This window comes from Gossypium raimondii, chromosome 13 (assembly GCF_025698545.1).
Source record: "Gossypium raimondii isolate GPD5lz chromosome 13, ASM2569854v1, whole genome shotgun sequence".
Lineage (NCBI taxonomy): Eukaryota > Viridiplantae > Streptophyta > Magnoliopsida > Malvales > Malvaceae > Gossypium > Gossypium raimondii.
Window position 1 is genome coordinate 19,720,760 of NC_068577.1, and position 22,181 is coordinate 19,742,940.

A 22,181-nucleotide genomic window follows, 5' to 3' on the forward strand; every position below is an offset into this window, starting at 1 on the left:
AAAATTATGACAATTGATGCTACACGAGCGTGTGCTCGCTCATGTCGTAATCTGAACGCATAAAACATGGGTGTTAGACTGTTGAGGCCACTATACGAATTGTGGTCTTTGGTTGTTTTGGGCCATGTTGGGCTGAAATGGGTCGTGTGTGCACAATGGGCTTGTGGGCCTTACATGCGTAAATCACACGAACGTCAGGAGATTATTGGGCCAAACTATGTGAGTTTCATGACCGAGACCAATTTTAGGCTATGTGGGCCACACGGACGTGTGGGGCCGCATGGGCCCACATTATGGGCCTTAGGCCCATTTTCACTGTTTGGCTATTAAGGTCGCACGGGTCGTCTGAGACAACTGTGTACCTATTGATGGGTCGGTAAGTATACTTAGACCCCTAGATTGATGTAAAATGACTGTTATTCCCTTTTGTTATAAAATGACTTTATGCTTTATGTTATGTATGATTGTATATGAGCATGCCACGATATATATGTCGCATACATGTATGATATGTTGTACGGGGATGGGATTATTATGATTGGAGGAAGTGTACTGTACTGGTAGCTCTGCTGCAATTACTGTTTAGTGCCACAACCGGTGATAATTTTGGAGTGTAGGGATGGGTGGGTGATTTTATCCCCACATGGAGTGTTAGGCTGGACGGAGTGGAGTGTAAAGGCTGGATGGGTAGGATTTCTGATTGCATGTCTGAACTGTTACTTTCACTATAATGGGCTAAGGCCTAACTGAACTAAACTGTTATTAAGTTGGGCTTAGAAACAAACTGTAAATGCATTGGCTATTTACTTATATGGGGTGACACACTAAGTTTTCGTAAACTCACCCATCTGTTTATCTTACAAGTAATCCCCAATCTTAGGGACCGGTGTTGCGAGGGACTCGGAAGTGGCCACACAACCTTAACTACTTTTATTTTTGACTTTTAATTTATAAGAAATTTATTTTAGGTATTTGTTATGTAATAAGGCCTCTTTAAATTTTTCTTTAAAACTTTTTTAATTTGGGGATTTTACTTATTTTAATTCATATTTGATAGAAGTAGGATGCGAATTTTCAAGTGATGTATGTTTTTTCCAAAACACCACGTTTTCGTACCATAAAATAAAAGCTTCTGCATCAAATAATGTTTTAAACACAGTAACAAACTAATATGATCAACAAACTGCTAAAGACAACTTGAGTTTCAATAAACGAGAACTAATATAGAGTAGGTTTTTTTCATTGAAACTATGTTTTTGAAAAACATTTCAATGTAATATCGCTAGAGTCGGCCATAACGTCTAGGCCGAGTTTGGGATGTTACATTTAGTGGTATCAAAGCCTAGTTCAAAACTCAGCTGTGGCTTTTTGGTTTTTCTAAAACTTGGAATTTTCAAAAAGAACTGTTCTAAACGATTTGGAAGTATTTTGAAATATTTATACTGAATGTGTGGTACACCGAGTCTCCGGCACCGATTCTATAAGTTCCCTAAAACTGTTATCTGTTTAAAACTGAAACTACTATAGATAGACAATACTGAAACACTTAGGTTATTATATACTGATACTGTAGTAAAATCGATAAAGACTACAAGATACTGCGTCGTACAAAAATAAACTCTGAACTACAGAAATTATTTTCATAAAACATCTGCTAATAAATATTTAACTATAAATTGATTCATAAAACTTTTAATTCAGATGGGCGCAACTAGACGATGAGTGCACGAGGTACTCGCGGACGGGGTACTAGAGGCCGAGGTAGAGGCCGTAGAGGGGCTCTACCTGAGTCCTCTTCACTGGGAAGTATGCCAAATCTAGACACTAGCGAGACATCGGTGTCGCCTGTCACTGAGACTGGGTCACAAGAATGAGCGATTGGGGACGATGCACTGTCTTAGGCCATGTTAAGGATTGTAGAGAGGGTCACTGGGCCTAATACTGGAGCTGGAGGCTGTAGGTCGGTTACGGAGTGACTTTGGTCTAATGGGGCTGAGATTTTAGGGGAATTGCTGGAGTTGCCCCTAACGTGGCTGAATATTGGATTAAGGCCACAGAAAGGATCATGGATAACCTCAACTGCACCCCCAAACATAAATTAAAAGGAGTCGTGTCATTGTTACGAGATGAAGCCTATCAATGGTGGCTTACAGTTAAAGAGGGTTATCAGGTTGACCGACTGACATTTGATATCTACAAAACTGCTTTCCAAGAGAAGTATGTGGGCGCTAGTTATGTGGATGCCCGGAGGAGGGAGGTTCTGAATTTGACTCAGGGGTATAAATCAGTGGCTGACTATGAAGCTAAATTTTTACGATTAAGCCGCTATGCACGTAGGATGGTGGCAACTGATTATGAACGGTGTGTTCAGTTCGAGGACGGCCTCAGGAATAGTCTGAGAGTTTTGATAGCTCCACAGAGGGAGCGAAATTTTGCCACATTGGTGGACAAGGCAAAGATCGCCGAGGAGGTTAAGCGTATTGAGCGTCTGAACAGAGAAAAGGGTAGGAATAAGAGGGATTCAGAGCCTTTGAGTTTTGCTCAGAAGCTGAAGAAAAAGGCTAGAGTGGATGAGCTGGTTAGAGTTGGGGCCCCTATTACAGCTATTGGACCGAAGACATGTGTTGACTGTGGTAGACACCATCAGAACGAGTGTTGGAAAAGGATTGAGGCATGTTTAAGGTGTGGATCATTAGAGCACCGTATCAGAGATTGTCCAAGGAGGCTCGGGTAAATGCAAGCTACAAGATTCGGTATTGTTCAACCACCGAGAGGTGTTCAGTAGCCACCGAGAGGCCGTGGCCAGGCCAGAGATGGGAATGGTATGGGACATGGTCGTGGAGCACTAGGCAGAGGTGCTGGTCATACTGAGGCGAGACAGCCAGCTTTATTTTATGCGGCACATCGCCGAGAGGACAGAGACGCCCCAGATGTTATTACTAGTACATTCCTTATCTATAATGTACCTTATACTGCACTGATTGATGTTGGGTCTACGCATTCATATATAGCATGCTCGGTGTCTGAGACTTTGGGTATAATGGTTGAAACCACTACGAGTGAAATTACTGTGTTGTGTCCTTTGGGGCAGTCAGTTAAAGTGAACAGAATGTTCAGAGATGTACCGTTGGAGGTTCAAGGAACCATCTTTTTGGCGAACTTAATGGAACTTCCTTTTGGAGAATTCGATTTAATATTGGGCATGGACTTGCTGGTTAAGCATCAAGCGAATTTGTCTTGTGTTACTAAACGGGTGGTACTAAAAACTGTGGAGGGGGACGAGGTGGTGCTAATAGGGGAGCATCAAAATTATCTGTCAAATATGATTTCTACACTAAGGGCCGAAAAGTTGGTTCGTAAGGGATGTGAAGTGTATCTAGCTTACATCAGTGTTTTAGATTCTTGGGGTTTTTTGGTTAAGGATATCAGAACGGTTAAGGAGTTTTCAGATGTTTTTCCTGAAGAGCTACCTGGGTTACGTCCGAATCATAAAGTAGAGTTTGGGATTGAGCTCTTTTCTGGTATAGCTCCAGTGTCCATCGCCCCCTATAGAATGGCACCGAAGGAGATTGTGGAGCTTAAGGCCCAGATTCAAGAGTTACTGGGTCGTGGGTTCATCCGTCCTAGTGTGTCTCCGTGGGGAGCACCAGTACTGTTTGTGAAAAAGGAATGATGGAACCATGCGTATGTGTATTGACTACCGTCAACTTAACAAGCTGACTATCAAGAACAAGTACCCCCTGCTGAGGATTGATGATCTATTCTATCAGTTTCGAGGAGCTTTAGTCTTCTCTAAGTTTGATCTTCGATCGGGGTATCATCAACTGAGAGTCAAAGAGGCTGATGTACACAAGACAGCGTTTAGGACTCGTTATGGTCATTATTAGTTCCTTGTGATGCCGCTTGGACTAACGAATGCACCAGCGGCTTTTATGGATCTGATGAACCGAGTGTTTCAACCTTATTTGGATCGGTTCATAGTGGTTTCTATATATGACATCTTGGTGTATTCGAGAACTGAGGATGAACATGACGCACATCTTCGAGTTGTTCTGCATATTCTGAGGAAGAAACAATTATACGCCAAGTTCAGCAAATGTGAATTTTGGCTACGAGAGGTAACATTTTTGTGCCATGTGGTATCTACTGAAGGGATTAGAGTTGATCCTCGAAAAATAGAAACTGTTTTGGATTGGAAGTCGCCTAAGATGGTATTTGAGATTTGATGTTTTCTGGGTCTGGAAGGGTATTACAGACATTTTGTTGAGGGGATTTCGTTGATTGTTACACCTCTGACTAAACTGTTGCCCAAAGGGGTACCGTTTGTCTGGACTAGTAAACAGCAAGAGAGTTTTGAGAAATTTAAGAAGGTTCTGACGGAGGCCCCTATCTTAATATAGCCAGAGTCTAGGAAAGAATTCACTATCTACAGCGATGCATCACATGTCAGTTTGGGATGTGTATTGATGCAAGAGGGTAAGATGGTAGCGTACACGGCTCGTAAACTTAAAACTCATGAGGCGAATTATCCGACGCATGACTTGGAGTTGGTCGCATTGGTTTTCGTACTAAAGATTTAGAGGCATTACTTCTATGGTGAGAATTGTATCATTTACACTGATCACAAGAGCCTTAAGTACCTCCTCACTCGGAAGGAGTGAAATCATAGGCAGCGTAGATGGATTGAGCTGCTTAAGGACTATGACTGTACCATTGAATACAACCCTAGTAAGGCTAATGTAGTAGCCGATGCATTGAGCTATAGAGCTATGACTGACTTGAGAGCGATGTTTGCTCGCCTCAGTTTATTTGATGATGTTAGTCTGTTGGCCGAAGCTCAAGTTAAACTGAAGTGGGTAGAGCAGATTACGGGTAAATAGATAGAGGATGAGTCGTTGGGACTTCATTTCTGACAGGTTGAGAGTGGGGATACCAAAGATTTTGGACTGAATAGCGAAGGGGTGCTCTGTTTTTGTGGGAGAATCTGTGTACCGAAAGATACTAAATTGAGGCAGTCTATATTGCGAGAGGCGCATAGTAACCCTTACGCTATGCATCCTGGCAAAAATAAGATGTACCGCGACCTTTGTGAGTTATACTGGTGGCCAGGTCTTAAGTGAGAGGTTATCGAATTTATGGCTAAGTGTCTGACATGGCAGCAGGTTAAGGCTGAGCATCAGTTACCTTCAGGTTTGTTGCAGCCAGTCAAGATTCCGCTTTGTAAGTGGGAGAGAGTGACTATGGACTTCGTTAGTGGGTTACCCCTTAAACCTACTAAGAAGGATTCTGTATGGGTTATCGTGGATCAATTGACTAAGTCCGCCCACTTCATACCGGTTCGTACTGACTACTCTCTAGAGAAGTTGGCTAAACTGTATGTGTTTGAGATAGTGAGACTGCATGGAGTATTGGTTTCGATAATATCTAATAGGGATCCTCGCTTCACGTCACGATTCTGGAAGAAGCTACATGAAGCACTGGGTACAAGGTTGGACTTCAGTACTGCGTTCCATCCTCAGACTAACGGTCAGTCAGAGAGGGTGATCCAGATACTGGCTAACTAGACCAAGCTGCAACAATCTCAAAAACATAAAAATTAAAAGAAATAGGTGAAAAATGGCTTATGATGCAAAGGTATACCCATAGCTGAACCTTGAAGCATAAAAATGGTGTATTTTGGTGGTGAACTAGTCAAATGAAGAAGAAAACTTTATGGTTTCTTATTATTATATTTTTAACCTTTATTCTTTATTTTAATAATAAAAACTTATAAAACTTATAAAATTAAAAGAAATTAACTGAAACCATCCACCATCTTAAGAATGAAGAATTTACCCATTAAGACCATCCAATTATGATTCTTTAATCAATTAACACTTTTAAACTAATAGTGATTGACTTTTTCAAGTTTAAGGATTTAGTCCTTTTCGCTTAATTAACTATCGAAACATTAAAACTTTTCAACAAAACTTTAATACCACCTTAATGACACTTCGTAAATATTTATAAAAATATTTACTGCTCGATTTATAGAAACGAGGTCCCGATACCTCATTTTCTAAAATATCTTGACCTTAGGGTCTTACCATTTGAACTTAATTAATCATCAATATAACAAAAATTATTATATCACAAACCTTTTTAAAACAACATTTGACTTGTAAATATTAAATAATAATAATTATGAACTTACTCGTCGGATTGGTGGCCCAAAAATCACTGTTTCCAACACCACTGAAAAATAGGTTGTTACAACTCTCCCCCTTACGAAAATTTTGTCCTCGAAATTTCTCATCTGATAATAGCCATCATATCAAATCTTTCTATCATCTTCTTAATGGTAATCCACAGATAAATCATTTATAACTCATCTCAATTTAGAACTCGCATCAAAACTTATATTAAAACTTGATACTATATTTGAACTTAATTGAACAGCTATGATTTTCTCCTATCATAACTTTATCACTAATAGTATAACTACCAAGAAATTCATATTGATCGTCTATCGAGACATAACTAAGAAACCCGGATTATCAAACTGACTGATGCTTCTGACATGTTTGCATCTGTAACTTTCAACTGATATTTATTCCCCTTTCATGGAAAGCGTCAAACAATATCATTTAACACAAGCATGACAGCTTCAACTATCGGAACAAATTTAATCATAATGGCATTTCTCTATTTTAACTAATCCGATAGACATATTTATGTATCATGTCTTCTAGAATATGAATTCTTCATTCAGACTGTATGTCTATTTACCCGTGAATGCACAAAATTTATTCCCGGACCTTAAGATAAACTCAAATGTGTATAACTCAATTAACTTTTTAAATGAATAACATGCTCTGTTTAAAACAACTGAGTCGAGCTTAACTATGAGATAATAACATTTCAGAATAATTCCTTCTTCTTGTCATTAAGATAACCTAGATATACAATCTATCATAATTCACTCAAAATACCAATCGAAGATCACCACAAACTGCATTAACTCAAACGAAGTATGACATCTCGTTAGTGGCTTGTTGACATAAATCGAGATTACCTGGGAATGAGAACCAATATATAAGTTTAAGCTCGATATTCCACCATCTACACTTTTACCAATGCCTACCCATTCACAAAAGCTAGAAAAGGGATATATATAATAAAGATATCTAAATTATTAACATCGAAGCTTTGAACCATACTGGAGACAAAACTATCAGATGAATTAAAACCATAGTACTTTAATAAGACCGCATTTGAACGTATAGATAGAACAATACCTCAACATCAATAGTGCATTCCAAAGCAAAAGAGAAAAATCAAATGTAATTTCAGTAACAACTAGTACATGAACCTAACCTCTAAAAACCTGCAATCTGTATAACCATGCATCCATGATCAAACCAAGAATCATAATCGTAATAGATATATTTATCTCAAGTCAATATATATCCTTTATAGATGAACCGCCCTTGATAGAATAGACCATAAGAATGATAAGAAAGTTGAGATACTGAAATCCAAGATATAAAGCTCTACTGAATTTTTAGGAACACAACACATATTGAACGATAAAAAGATTGATGATACCCAGGGAAAATCCAAAACAAGAGTATCGCTCATACACAATGGAATCAGTTGTGATATAGACAACATAGATTGCATATATATATAATTCAGAGCATCAACTAGTAGAAAAAATAAAATAACATCAGATGAATCTTATCGTTAAATCTTCTACCGAACTTAATGGAATAGAATGCTAAAGAAAATAAAAAAATAAAAAAAGTAATGCCGATCATAATTAACCAGACTAACAATACCTTTGTCTAACATAATGATTATCCAGCATTTCTATATGATAAGAATCACCTCTGAAGATGAACAATTGCATAAACCTCGGAGAATAAATAAACATATAGAATACCTAGAAGAGATCGTCGTAAGCTACTCGACTATAACCGCTGGATTTAGATATCTTTGCAATTCAAATATTATTCCACTAACTATTACAGTCATCATTAATCCCACATTACCCCATTCACTAATGAAATCAAGTCAAAAGAAATTCCAGTTAATCTGTTCTTTAGATACCATACCTGAATAAGTAGATTACCCATGATTAACCACTTCTTTATCAGCGACATTGCGTATCCCGAATGACCTTCAGAAAAATCTAATATCTCATCTAGACCTCTCTTTTCTTACTAACCAATTCTCAGTTCTGACCACAGTATTACTAATTCAATCACTGAACTCTTCATCTTCTCTTGTAAATTTCGATATATAAGATTTTGAGGGTGAGGGGGTGGAGATCGTAAAGCCTTCAAAATTGACTCTTATATATTTATATACACATAACATAGCATTCCTCATTAACATAATATTATGAACTTTTATTCTTACCTTTATGAATTTCGAATCATCATAAGAAACTTTTTACTTATACACATGAATATCGCTTCCAGCATTATCAGAATTTGCTCGATTGGAAAACATCTCTGTCTAAAATGAAACAAGTCTCATCAGCGTCAGGAGATATCACACTATCACAAGTGGTAGCTATCGTTACGACCACCGAATTTAATCCTCTACTCAACCAACATTAACTGGTAATATAGAGTAAGTACAGGATCGTCCTACAGAGAAACTCGTGTTAAACCTATTTGAAAAAAAAAATTCAAATCAAGTTAATATTAAAGTTTGCGAGAAAGTAAAATGGGGGGTGTTTATGCTTCTATGATTGCTAAAAATAGTCTCAAGTAACGAAGCAATTTCCTATCCCTAGTAAATTATTCAATTAGAGAACGTTCATGATTGAAACCTTCCTTTAATTATCTTTGTGTCGACTTTGTTAAAGGAATTTTAGAGATTTAGAGACTTCACCTTGCCTTAACCAAAGAAAATCCACCAGCGGCTTCTAAGATTAAATCTGAAGTTGTCTTAATTAGTTGCGGCCAATTATTTATCACTAATTTTAAGTATAATTGAGAAATTCGATTTCTCAATTTGCACTTAAATGATTATAAGAAAAATTCCCAAATTAATTAGGTGATCACTCCAATTGAGTTAGAAAAATTCCTTGGAAAATAAAATCAAACAACTCAAGAGTGCCGAATTTGATTTGATAACAAAATAAATTTTTCAAAGTACTTGTGCCCGGTTTCAGAAGTGTCGAACTAAGCTTAACTAAACTAGCCTCTTATAGCTAGCAAAGCAGAACACGAATCCATTGGAAAGAATATGAATTACAAACTGGCTCTTGGAAGATAAAGTTCTTCAAGTCGACCGATTTTCCCTTCTCCCAATTAGCCGAATTTACTAGCTGCTACTCCAGCTCCTTGATCGGGTTGCTGGTCCAATTTTCTTTAGAAAATTCTGCTTGCCGCTACGCTGCTGTATTTTTTCTTTTTTCTCCACACCTTCCATCTGCTAATCTTCTCTATTTATGGAATAATATCCTTCCACAATTCAAAAATTAAATTCAATCTTATCCCCTGTTTCCTAGCTAAACCCGTTGCATGAAAATAGCTTCAGCTTAGTAGAGTTTTAATTTAACTCTTCAAAGCTGATTTGGCTTCTTAAATTAGATTGGAGTCGGCCACCGCTTGGCAAGAAGGAAATAATAATTCCCTTCTTAATTTTGTCGCATGTTTGGCTTCTAATTGGACCGACTGCTCCTCCATTGTTTATTTAATTCCTTCAACCAGCATATGACCACCATTCAGCAGCTTTATTCATGTGGATTAACTTCCAAATTGGACTTATACGGGCGTCAAACTGCACATGAAATAAAATTAAAATTAAATTGGAGAATTAGAGTGTAGGCAAATTATTACGCCATAAAATGTCTCTAATTAATTTAGGTTGAATTATAACTTAATTATCAAAAAATTAATCAACAATTTAAATGATTTAATTGAATAAGTTAAGCTCAAAATTGAACTTAACAAACTCCCCCATACTTAAACTATTGATCGTCCCTGAGCAATCAAGTCAAGAAGAATTTTAAAAATATCAAGAATAATCAAAAGTTGTTGCATAGCTCATGCTTAGATGAATTTTGGAATCAACAATTAAGATTTTGGTTTATTCAAGAGAGGAAAAATATAGAGGAAATTAACCACGCTTCTTTGATCAATTCTCACCGAAAAGAATAGAATTATTAACACCCTTCACTCATTGTGTTTAGGCTAGTATAATGCTCTCAAATTGAAATCAACCATAATTAACCACCATAGGCTTGCTTGTCCATCTTACCTATAACATAACACATAGAATTCCATAAATATAATCGAGGCAAAATAAAAGGTTGTAATGAGGCCGAGGTAATGTGCAGCGGACGGGAGGAATTTATTTTGATGATGGAGCTAATTTTTCTTAGGCTAGTAAAAATCATCCGGAAGTCATCAATTCTCTTATTTCTTTTTTCCGAATTTAACAAGAAGATGATTAATTCAATCGGCCTTTCATTGTTTCCATATCCCTTGATTCAGCCGATTCACCTCATTGTGAACACATAATGCTTCATTCATTTAATTCACTAGGAAGGCTGCAACTTGCTGCTTCTTTTTTCACGAAAATCATCCTTGAATTTCCAGCTAAATGTCACCCCAAATTGACCAGCATATGTCGAAATCAGGATGAACTTCCAGACTGAATTAAGTAGCCTAAAAAGGTGAGTTGATTCGACTTTGGCTTAATTTCTGGAGGTGTAGAAAAAATAAGGAAATTAAGGCTTCAAATTGGCTAGCTAATGGAATAATGTCAAGGTCGGTTTTTTATGAGTAACCGTGGCTTAATTCCTATGGCCTCTTAAATCATATTAATGAAAATCAAATGTATTACTGTCCTTAATAAGATCTAAAGCAAGTTCTAGAGTAATTGATAGTCGATAACAATAATCACACATGAATGAATAATAACCTCTCAAGTTGGCATGGATATCCCAACTTACGCTCTAGGCTCAAATTCCTCACAAGGACCACATAATTGATCAATTAAGCAGATTAATTAATTTAATTTTTTTAACAAAGTACTAACCAAAATCAATTAATTGAAAACAAAATGTAACCCAACCAATCGACATACAACCACCCCAATCAACTTGAATTCATGAAATACATATTCATTTTTTATTTAAATATCTTCCTAAAGGAAATTCGTCAAAACTTATTCATGAAAGTTGCGAGCATCAAATATGTTAGAAAATCAATGAATTGATTCTCCCCCATACTTAATGTTTGCATTGTCCCTAATGCAAAAGAAAAAATTTAAAATTTAAAATTTATTTAATGGAAGGAAACAATAATAATAGAAAAGATAAAAGAAAACTTCCCTGAATACGTGGGTTGCCCCCCACAAGCGCCTTCGTTTTAAGTCGTTGGTTCGACATCACAATTTCTCATGGATCCTCAAGATTGATCTCCTCCAACCAAGCTGCTTGCTCTCCTTCATGAAAATGTTTCAACCTGTGACCATTCACTTTAAAAATTTTATTAGTTTCGAGGCTCCTAATTTCGATTGCCCCATGATGATGCACCTTGGTTATTATAAATGGACCAAGCCAACTTGATTTTAACTTACCGGGAAACAGTTTAAGTTTAGAATTAAATAGCAATACCTTTTCCCCCACCTTGAACTCCTTGCGAATCAGCTTTGAGTCACGAAATGCCTTCGACTTACCTTTGTAGATGACTGAATTGTCATATGCTTGTAGGCTCAACTCCTCTAATTCTTGCAGCTTCAACTTGCGCTCTTCACCTGCCAAACTATAATCCAAATTGCATTGCTTAACAGCCCAAATGACCTATGTTCAAGCTCAACGGGAAGATGGCATGCCTTCCCAAAAACAACCTTGTAAGGTGACATCCCAATTGGCGTTTTGTAAGCCATTCGAACAGCCCACAATGCTTCATCTAACATTTGACTCCAATCTTTCCTATTGGGATTAACAATTTTCTCTAAAATTCCCTTAATCTCCTTGTTACTACTCTCGGCTTGCCTATTGGTTTGAGGGTGATAAGCTGTCGACACTTTGTGGGTGACACCAAATTGTGCAAATAAAGCTTTCAAGGTTCTATTACAGAAATGTGTTCCCTTGTCACTAATTATAGCCCTTGGTACCCCATATCTACTTAAAATGTTGGTCTTAAGAAGTTTCACCACAGTTCTAGCATCATCAGCTCTAGTTGGAAATGCTTCTACCCATTTCGACAAGTAATCAACACACACAAGAATGTATAGATAACCGAAAGAAGGAAAAGGCCCCATAAAATCAATACCCCATACATCAAATATATCACAAACATAAAAATTATGTAATGGCATTTGATTTCTGCTATTTAAATTGCCTGTTTTTTTGACATGATGCAAAATTTTTACAAAATGCATATGAATCTTTATGAATAGTCGGCCAAAATAACCCACACTCAAGTATTTTATGAGCTGTTCTCTTAGGCCCAAAATGTCCTCCACCTTCTCGAGAGTGACAAAAATTAAGCACCGAATCTATCTCACTATCATCGACACAACGCCTAATTATTTGATCAATATAAAATCACCAAAGGTATGGCTCTTCCCATAAGTAAAATCGGGCTTGACTTCTAATTTTTTCTCTTAAATGTCTAGGTGCATTCGTAGGGAACTCTTTAGTCACTAAGTAGTTCACTATGTCGGCATACCATGGCAAAACACTAGACACACTAAAAAGTCACTCATCGGGAAATAAATCACTCGGCTCATCCCTCAAAATTCCAGTCTCTATCCTACTCAAATGATCGGCCACAAGATTCTCCTTACCTTTCTTATCTTTAATTTCCAAGTCAAATTCCTGCAAAAGCAAAATCCATCTTATTAATCGGGGCTTAGCTTCTTTTTTATGCAACAAATATTTAAGAGCACCATGGTCAGAAAATACAACAACTTTGACTACTAACAAGTATGCTCTAAATTTTTCCAAGGCAAAAACTATGGCATAGAGCTCTTTCTCGGTCGTGGTATAATTGCATTGAGCTGGGTTCAATAGCTCGCTAGCATACCTGGTAATATAAGACTCCTTACCATTTCTTTGTCCCAAAGCCGCACCAACAGCCTTATCACTGGCATCACATAAAATTTCAAAAGGTAATGCATAATTTGGCCCTTGTATGATAGGGGCTGTGATCAATTTCAATTTCAATTCATCAAAAGATTTCTTGCAATTCTCACTAAATTCAAATGCAACATCCTTACCGAGCAATGCACATAAAGGGGACGATATCTGCGAAAAATTCTTGATGAACTGACGGTAAAAACCTACATGACCCAAGAAGGATCGAATTCCTTTCACAGTACCTGGATAAGGTAGATTTTTAATTACCTCAACTTTAGCTTGGTCGACTTCTAAACCTTTAGCTGAGACGACATGCCCCAATACTACGCCCTTTTCAACCATGAGATGACATTTCTCAAAATTCAATATCAGGTTAGTCTCAATGCAACGCCTAAGAACTAACACAAGATGATGCAAACATTGATCAAATGAATCACCATAAATCGTAAAATCATCCATGAACACCTCCATTAAATGTGAAATAAAATCTGAAAATATGCTCGTTATACCTCTTTGAAAAGTAGCTGATGCATTGCACAATCCGAAAGGCATTCTCTTGAAGGCGTAAGTTCCAAACGGGTAAGTGAAGGTGGTCTTCTCTTGATCCTCAGGTGCAATAGGTACCTAAAAATAACCTGAATAGCCATCTAAAAAACAAAAATCTGAGCGACCAGCTAACCTTTCTAACATTTGATCCATGAATGGGAGGGGGTAGTGGTCTTTTTTAGTGGCTTTGTTCAGTTTCCTATAGTCTATACAAACCCGCCAACCATTCTGCACTCTCGTAGGAATCTCTAGCCCTTCCTCGTTGGTGACTATTATAGTTCCTCCCTTCTTAGGTACAACACGAATTGGACTTACCCACTTTGAATCGGCTATAGGATAAATGACACCGGCTTCCAACCACTTTAAAATTTCAGTCTTGACTACCTCCATCATTGGTGGATTCAATCGGCGTTGGGGGTCTCTTTTGGGAACTGAATCTGGTTCCAAGGCTATCTTGTGGGTACACAAAGTCGTACTAAGTCCCTTAATGCCAGCTAGTGTCCAACCGAAGGCTTCTTTATGCTCCCTAAGAACTCTAAGCAGCTTAGATTCTTGCATCTCGGTTAAAGCATTCGATACTATCAATGGTAAAGTTTGATTTTCCCCCAAATAAATGTACTTCAAATTTTCGGGCAACTCTTTTAAGTCCAATTTAGGTGGTAAGATCAATGAAGGGACTTGCTTACCAGTTACCGTAAGATTAGGGAGAATCGGCTTGAATCGTGTCAATTTGGGCGAGTCTAAAGTGCAAACTGAATCAATTAAAGAATCAGAAATGATAAATTCCTGCTTGGCGATATCAAAAATGCTCTTAGCTAGAACGCTTTTCAACTTGTCTTCTTCCCCTAATTCATAGACATCTTGAACAAAATTGTCAATTATATCAAGAGTAAATACAGAATTAATATCAGTGGGATATCTCATAGCATCAAATATATTAAATTTAATTATCTCACCATCAAATTCCATTGTTAAATTCCCTTTATGCACATCAATTTTCGTTCTAGCTGTCTTAAGAAAAGGTCTACCTAAGAGTAGGGGTACATCAACTGATTTATCACTAGCTCCCATGTCTAAAACATAAAAATCAGCTGGAAAAACTAACTCATTCACTTGCACTAGAACATCTTCTAAAATGCCATCAGGATAGGCATTACTTCTATCTGGAAGTTGAATTATCAATCCCGTGTCTTTTAATGCACCTAATTGAACTCTATCGTAGATACTCCTAGGCATGACATTTATAGAAGCACCCAAATCAAGCATAGCTCTATCTAGTTTAAGGTCTCCTATCTTACAAGGTATCGAAAACATGCCAGGATCTTTACATTTAATAGGAAGCTTCTTTTGAAATACCGCAGAGACATTTTCGCCTAAGCTAATCTTCTCATTACCAATTAATTTCCTTTTAGATGTGCATAATTCTTTTAAAAACTTAGCATATCTAGGTACTTGTTTAATTGCATCAATCAATAGGATATTAACTTGTACCTTCTGAAGTCTCTAGAATTTCAAAGATTGACGCCGCGTCGACTTTTCCTTCCTCAAACGCTGTGGAAACGGCGCTTTGGCACATAAGACCGAGGTGGTTATTAGCATCTTGACTTGCTTGAGCTCAAGTTCGAAACCCTTGTTTCTGCTCAAAATTTCTTGTATTATAAAAGTAGTGGATTTGTGAACGTGATTTCCCTTCCTTTGGAGACGCTATGACGGTTGTAAATCAGCCTTTGGCAAGGCTAAATTTTCCTCTTCAATATCACTAAATCGGACCTTTCTTACCTCAGTTTCGTCTACGTCATCGCTGTTTTGGGCCTTCTTTAGTGACGATCTCAACTCCTTCCCACTTCATAAAGTTATAGCACTGACATTATCCCTCGGATTCGCAATAGGCTGTGATGGTAACCGATTATTTACCTGTGCTTGCAAGTTCCCAAGATTAACGTCGATCGACGTGGCTCTGGTTTGCAACTGCTTCACTGCCAGCTCCAAAGACTGGAATCTTCCATCGGTTTCCTTCTTCTGGTCGACCATCATCTTCATCATTTGTTCAAGCATGGTATGAGTCTTAGTTTCAGCACTAAGGTTTTGATGGTTGGGTTGTTGCTGTGACAAATTATATGGTCGGGAATTTTGCTACTCAAATCCTGGAGGTGTGGCACGGTTTTGGTATCTGAGATTGGGGTGGTCTCTCTATCTCTCATTATAGGTAGCTGAATATGGATCATTCCTTCTCTGATTTGGAAAGACGGCGCTAGCTTCCCCTTCTTGTAATGTTGGACACATATCTGTGGTATGTCCTTCCAAACAACAAATGCCACATAGTGAAGCTTTCGCATTACCTCCAGTCATCAATTTACTTACCATAGCCATTAAGTTAGCTAACTGAGCCTCCATCATACTCTACTGGCCCTCATCCATTTGTTTACCCAACTCAGACCTCTTGAGACCGAATTGCTGTGTATTTTACGCCATATTAGCAATCAAATTTCAGGCTTGCTCTGGAGTTTTATCAACCAATGCACCTCCACTCGCTGCATCAATCATCCCTCGATCTTGTGGTGTCAACCCTTCATAAAAATATTGCACTAAAAGATGCTCACTAATCTGATGCTGTGGACAACTCGCACATAGTCGTTTAAACCTTTCCCAGTACTCATTTAATGACTCACCTACCAGTTGCTTAATTCCACAAATTTCCTTCCTGATTGACCCTATTCTTGATGCCGAAAAATACTTCTCAAGGAAAGCCTTATGCAACCCTGTCCAAGTTGTGAATGAACCTGGTGGCATGTAATATAACCAGTCCTTCCCCAAACCTTGTAACGGGAAAAGAAAAGCTCGGAGCTTGATTTGTTCCTTTTCAATGCCATCTGGCTGCATAGTCGAACAAGTTATTATAAATTCATTAACATGACGGTAAGGGTCCTCACCTGGTAGTCCATTGAATTTCGGCAACAAGTTCAGGAATCCCGAATTAAGCTTTAATGGCCTATCAAGGGCGGATAAGTGATAGATGGTGGTTGCGCAGCCAAGTTAGGAGCGGCCAATTGCTTCAAGGTCTGGTTGGCCATGTTGATATCCTCTGAAATGTTAGGCTCAACGTGGCTCGAATAGTCTCAAGTATGCAAGAAAGTAAAATGGGGGGTGTTTATGCTTCTATGATTGCTAAAAATAGTCTCAAGTAACGAATAAACTTTGGCTCGAATTAAAAATGCTGAGGAGAAAATATCAAGAGAAGAATAATGCTTAGTTATTGACGCCTTAATCCACCCAGCACAAGTCCTTTGAAACCTGAAATTAAGAAATCAAATTAGCAGCAAGGCTAAAAAAATCGCTTACGAAGCAATTTCCTATCCCTAGTAAATTATTCAATTAGAGAACGTTCATGATTGAAACATTCCTTTAATTATCTTTGTGTCGACTTTGTTAAAGGAATTTTAGAGATTTAGAGACTTCGCCTTGCCTTAACCAAAGAAAATCCACCAGCGGCTTCTAAGATTAAATCCGAAGTTGTCTTAATTAGTCATGCCAATTATTTATCACTAATTCTAAGTATAATTGAGAAATTGATTTCTCAATTTGCACTTAAATGATTATAAGAAAATTTCCCAAATTAATTAGGTGATCACTCCAATTGAGTTAGAAAAATTCCTTGGAAAATAAAATCAAACAACTCAAGAGTGTCGAATTTGATTTGATAACAAAATAATTTTTCAAAGTACTTGTGCCCTTTGAAGTGTCGAACTAAGCTTAACTAAACCGGCCTCTCATAGCTAGCAAAGCGTAACACGAATCCATTGGAAAGAATATGAATTACAAACTGGCTCTTGGAAGATGAAGTTCTTCAAGTCGACCGATTTTCCCTTCTCCCAATTAGTCGAATTTACTAGTCGCTACTCCACTCCTTGATCGGGTTGCAGGTCCAATTTTCTTTAGAAAATTACGCTTGCCACGCCGCTATATTTTTTCTTTTTTTCTTCACACCTTCCATCTGCTAATCTTCTCTATTTATGGAATAATATCCTTCCACAATTCAAAAATTAAATTCAATCTTATCCCATGTTTCCTAGCTAAACCCGTTGCATGAAAATAGCTTCAGCTTAGTAGAGTTTTAATTTAACTCTTCAAAGCTAATTTGGCTTCTTAAATTAGATTGGAGTCGGCCACCGCTTGGCAAGAAGGAAATAATAATTCCCTTCTTAATTTTGTGACATGTTTGGCTTCTAATTCCTTCAACCAGCATATGACCACCATTCAGCAGCTCTATTCACGTGGATTAACTTCCAAATTGGACTTATACGGGCGTCAACCTGAACATGAAATAAAATTAAAATTAAATTGGAGAATTAGAGTGTAAGCAAATTATTAAGGCATAAAATGTCTCTAATTAATTTAGGCTGAATTATAACTTAATTAAGAAAAAATTAATCAACATTTTAAATGATTTAATTGATTAAGTTAAGCTCAAAATTGAACTTAACAACAAGTTATATTATGACATGTATTTCTAGACTTCATACACACTACGTTCAATCCGAGAATAGACTAAATTGTAGCTCTAATGCCAATAAATGTAACACCCTTAACCCTTATCCATCGACAGAATAGGGTTACAGAGCATTACCAAAAGTTTACAATTCAAAATAATCAAATATTCAAAAGATTTAAATCATAACATCATTCATAGGAAAATCAATCAATCTCATACATATAGTCCCTTATACGAGCCCTTGAGGCCCTAAAAACACATTGGAAATGAATCGAGACTAAATCAGAAACATATAAAAGTTTTAAGAAAAAGTTGAAAATTTATATATGCAGGGGTCACACGGCCGTGTGACTCACACGGTTGAGACACACGCCCGTATGACTCACATGGTTGAGACACACGCCCATGTCTCAAACTGTGTGGGCATTCGAAGTAGGGACACGCGGCCATGTCCCAGCTCATGTCCGTGCCTGTGTAACTCTCGAACTTGGGTCACACGGCCAAGCCACACACTCATGTGCCAGGCCATGTAACTCTCAAAATGCAACCTTTAAAAATTTACAGGGGACACACAACCGTGTCGCATGGCCGTCTATCACACACGGATGAGACACAAGTCCGTGTGGATGAAAAATAGGCTATTTTTAAGCCATTTTCCTCACCCAAAACTGAGCCACTTACACAAGCCAAATGAACCTATATTCATGCATCCAAATTGCACCTGACACATGCGTATTCAAGCTAGATCATCATAGTATTTAACCATACAACCAATATGCCAACAAGACACCTCAATCCTAATAATCAAACTTGATTATAGATTTGCTAAGTTTATCCATAAATCAACCAACCATTTGAACTAATCCTATACCAACATTTACCATAATGTTGCATACCACATACTTAAATATACCAATTTGACCATTCAACAACTATCATCACTAAACCTTAGCAAACTTGGCCATATGCCAACCACATCCAATTATACCAGATTACCCATTTATCTACTCAATACTCACTAGTTATTTCCATATCAAACCATACCTCGATGACAACATTCCAACATATCAAAACAACATTTCATAGCATGCATATTTACTCATCATTCCAACTACCATCATTTAAGCACCAAAATGCCAAAATAACAACCATTAAAAGACCATACATACATGTTAACATGACTAGCTAAATGACATAAACCAACCATTTTCGAATAGTACCAATCAACTGACATTTATATACCATATTTACATCATGCATCTAGTTCAAAACCTTTCCAAACTAAACTATATTTTGACCATGTTGAGATCAACTTATCACATACCATTTTGACCATGTTTAGATCAACTTATCACATACCATTTTGACCATTTAAAGATACATTAACATATACCAATTTTGGTCATTTCAAAACATGCATCAAATTGACCATATTAACCACAACCAACAAGACATCAATAGTACTTTAAGTACCTCAAATCCAAGGCAACATTTCATGCCATAATCATCAACCAAAATGACATATACATGTCAAACTCATCAATTAAACATTAAACATAGTCCTCCAATAGATGCCATTATAACCACAACCACATCATCAAAATCTACCAATATAATCGTTGGATAGTGTAATAGATTTCCGACAAGCTTCCAACCCGATCGAGCTTCCAACCCGATCGAGCTTCCAACATGATCGAGCTTCTAACAATCTGAAAAGTGAAAGAAAAACAACTACGTAAGCAATGAATGCTTGGTAAGCTCGTATAAACCATAAGCATAATAATACATTTCAATAATGAAATTTATAGGTTAAATACAAGCCTATACCAATGCCTCAAGATTTATCCAACCATAATTATCATCTCATAACTGAATAAGTTCATTAATGTCGCATAATTATTAACCATTCATAACATGATAGCATTTCATGAGACATAATATATAATCATCAACCTTTTTATAAGATTATATATCTTTCTATTTACTTTCTTTTCATTCCATTCCCAATGCTTATCATAAGCGTAAGCAACATTATCAATTCCCAACTTAGTGTATTTATCCATGATATATGTATATTCATCCATAGCATAAGCAATTTGCTCACATATAAATACATCATTTATCACATTAGACCTTTTATAACATCATGATACATCCCAAATATGTACTTACCGTTTCATTTACTTTTCTTACCCATTTCATATGCATAGTACGAGCATAATTATAAACATCAATAATATCCACAAGCTTGGCATAAGCCTAAGCATATCAACAACACATGTTAGTTCATTTAAACATGATTCATATGAATTTGACATGGATAACCATTATACTTGAGCAAGATTTAATTAGATTTATCATCCATCTCATAACATATCATGTTATCCACGTATCACAATTTCAATGAGTTTCATACATACATATATTAATTCATATTGAACATTTACCGTTCATTTGCATAACACATAAGACATAAACATAGCATTAACCATAGTCACAAGTTAGTGATTAAACACATAACTTAGCTATATCATCACTTTGTAAGATATGGTACATAAACATAGCATCACCTAAATCATACTTTTCATAATTGTGAATGTTTTTACTTTGATCATCGAGACATCATACGTTTCTATAATTATCGTAGTGAAATTAATCGGAACCTTTACTGGTTCATCCCTTTTCATGCTCGTTGAACCACTTAGAATAATAACAGATACGCGGGAAAGCTCACATAAGTGTGCTAAACATATAGTCATAGCTCACACGTGCTGTAAAATGGGCTGTTGACACAAGCTATCAGTCGAAATATAAGCTACACAATGCTCCTCACACAAGGTGTCGATTATCCGCAACTAATGTTGGATCTCAGCCATTGATAGGACATTCAAGACCAGCACCCGAAACATGGTAACCTGAGTCTACTCACACAAGCTTTCAGTCAAAACATAACTACACGGTGCTGCTCACACAAGCTGTCGAGTATCCACAACACATGTCGGAACATAGCCACCGGTAGGACATTCAGGACCAACACCCGAAATATGGTAACCCTAATGACATGTCATTTGTATCCTATATACTGCGAAGGCTCAAATGGGGCTCGATAGTTTTCGTACGTCGTTGAATTTCCATCGTTTCTTAGAAAGATAAATTACATAATAACATATAATATTTTGATTCAATCACAATAGAATCAGATACTAACATTCAATTTAATCAACATTATACAAAATTCAATTCATACGAACTTACCTGGCTAAATTACAGAAATGACAAAGTAGAGGGGCATTTTGGTTATTTTCCATTCTCCTCAATTTTCCACTCGATCTTGATCTAAATTAATAATTTCATTCAATATATTAATTCAAACAGTAAAACAATGTATTTTATGCAATTTAGTTATTTTGACATTTTTATAAAATTGCCCTTAAAGTTTTACTTTTACTCAATTTAGTCCTTGAGCCCAAAGCATGGAAATTAACCATTTTTAATGTCAGCTTATAAAAGCTGAATATTCATGGCACCCATATCAACCCATATTTGCAACAATTTCATGTCAAATCCTTAAACTTTTACTATTTTAACAATTTATTCCCTAACCAAAAAATTCATCAAAAATCACTTAATAAAATACTTTTAAATAACAACTAATATCTCAAATTCATCATTTAACATCTAAAATCACAAGTTTCATCAATGGCAACATTCAAAATCTTTAACAGTTTCAAAATTGAAGGTACGGGCTAGCTAGACCTAGTTGCAACAATCTCAAAAACATAAAAATTAAAAGAAATGGATGAAAAATGGCTTACCATGCAAAGATATAGCCATAGCCGAACCTTGAACCATAACAATGGTGTATTTTGGTGGTGCACTAGCTAAATGAAGAAGAAAACTTTATGTTTTCTTATTATTATTATTATTATTATTATTATTATTATATTTTAACCTTTATTCTTTATTTTAATAATAAAATAACTTATTAAACTTATAAAATTAAAAGAAATTAAAAATTAAACCATCCACCATTTTAAGAATGGGTAATTTACCCAT

General features: G+C 36.6%; 2 protein-coding genes across 2 annotated transcripts; one reads left to right on the forward strand and one right to left on the reverse strand.

Annotated features, from left to right (window-relative positions):
- Nucleotides 1-1,718: 1,718 nt before the first annotated feature.
- LOC105781432 (uncharacterized) lies at nt 1,719-2,734 on the forward strand. The gene is made up of 2 exons (XM_012605974.1): nt 1,719-1,861; nt 2,005-2,734. Exons 1-2 carry the CDS (start codon nt 1,719-1,721, stop codon nt 2,732-2,734), a joined length of 873 nt encoding a protein of 290 aa, XP_012461428.1.
- Nucleotides 2,735-12,709: 9,975 nt separating this feature from the next.
- LOC105781433 (uncharacterized) lies at nt 12,710-16,030 on the reverse strand. The gene is made up of 6 exons (XM_052627033.1): nt 15,998-16,030; nt 15,551-15,739; nt 13,853-15,019; nt 13,600-13,714; nt 13,358-13,488; nt 12,710-13,258 (listed from the first exon to the last, which is right to left on the reverse strand). Exons 1-6 carry the CDS (start codon nt 16,028-16,030, stop codon nt 12,710-12,712), a joined length of 2,184 nt encoding a protein of 727 aa, XP_052482993.1.
- Nucleotides 16,031-22,181: the final 6,151 nt, after the last annotated feature.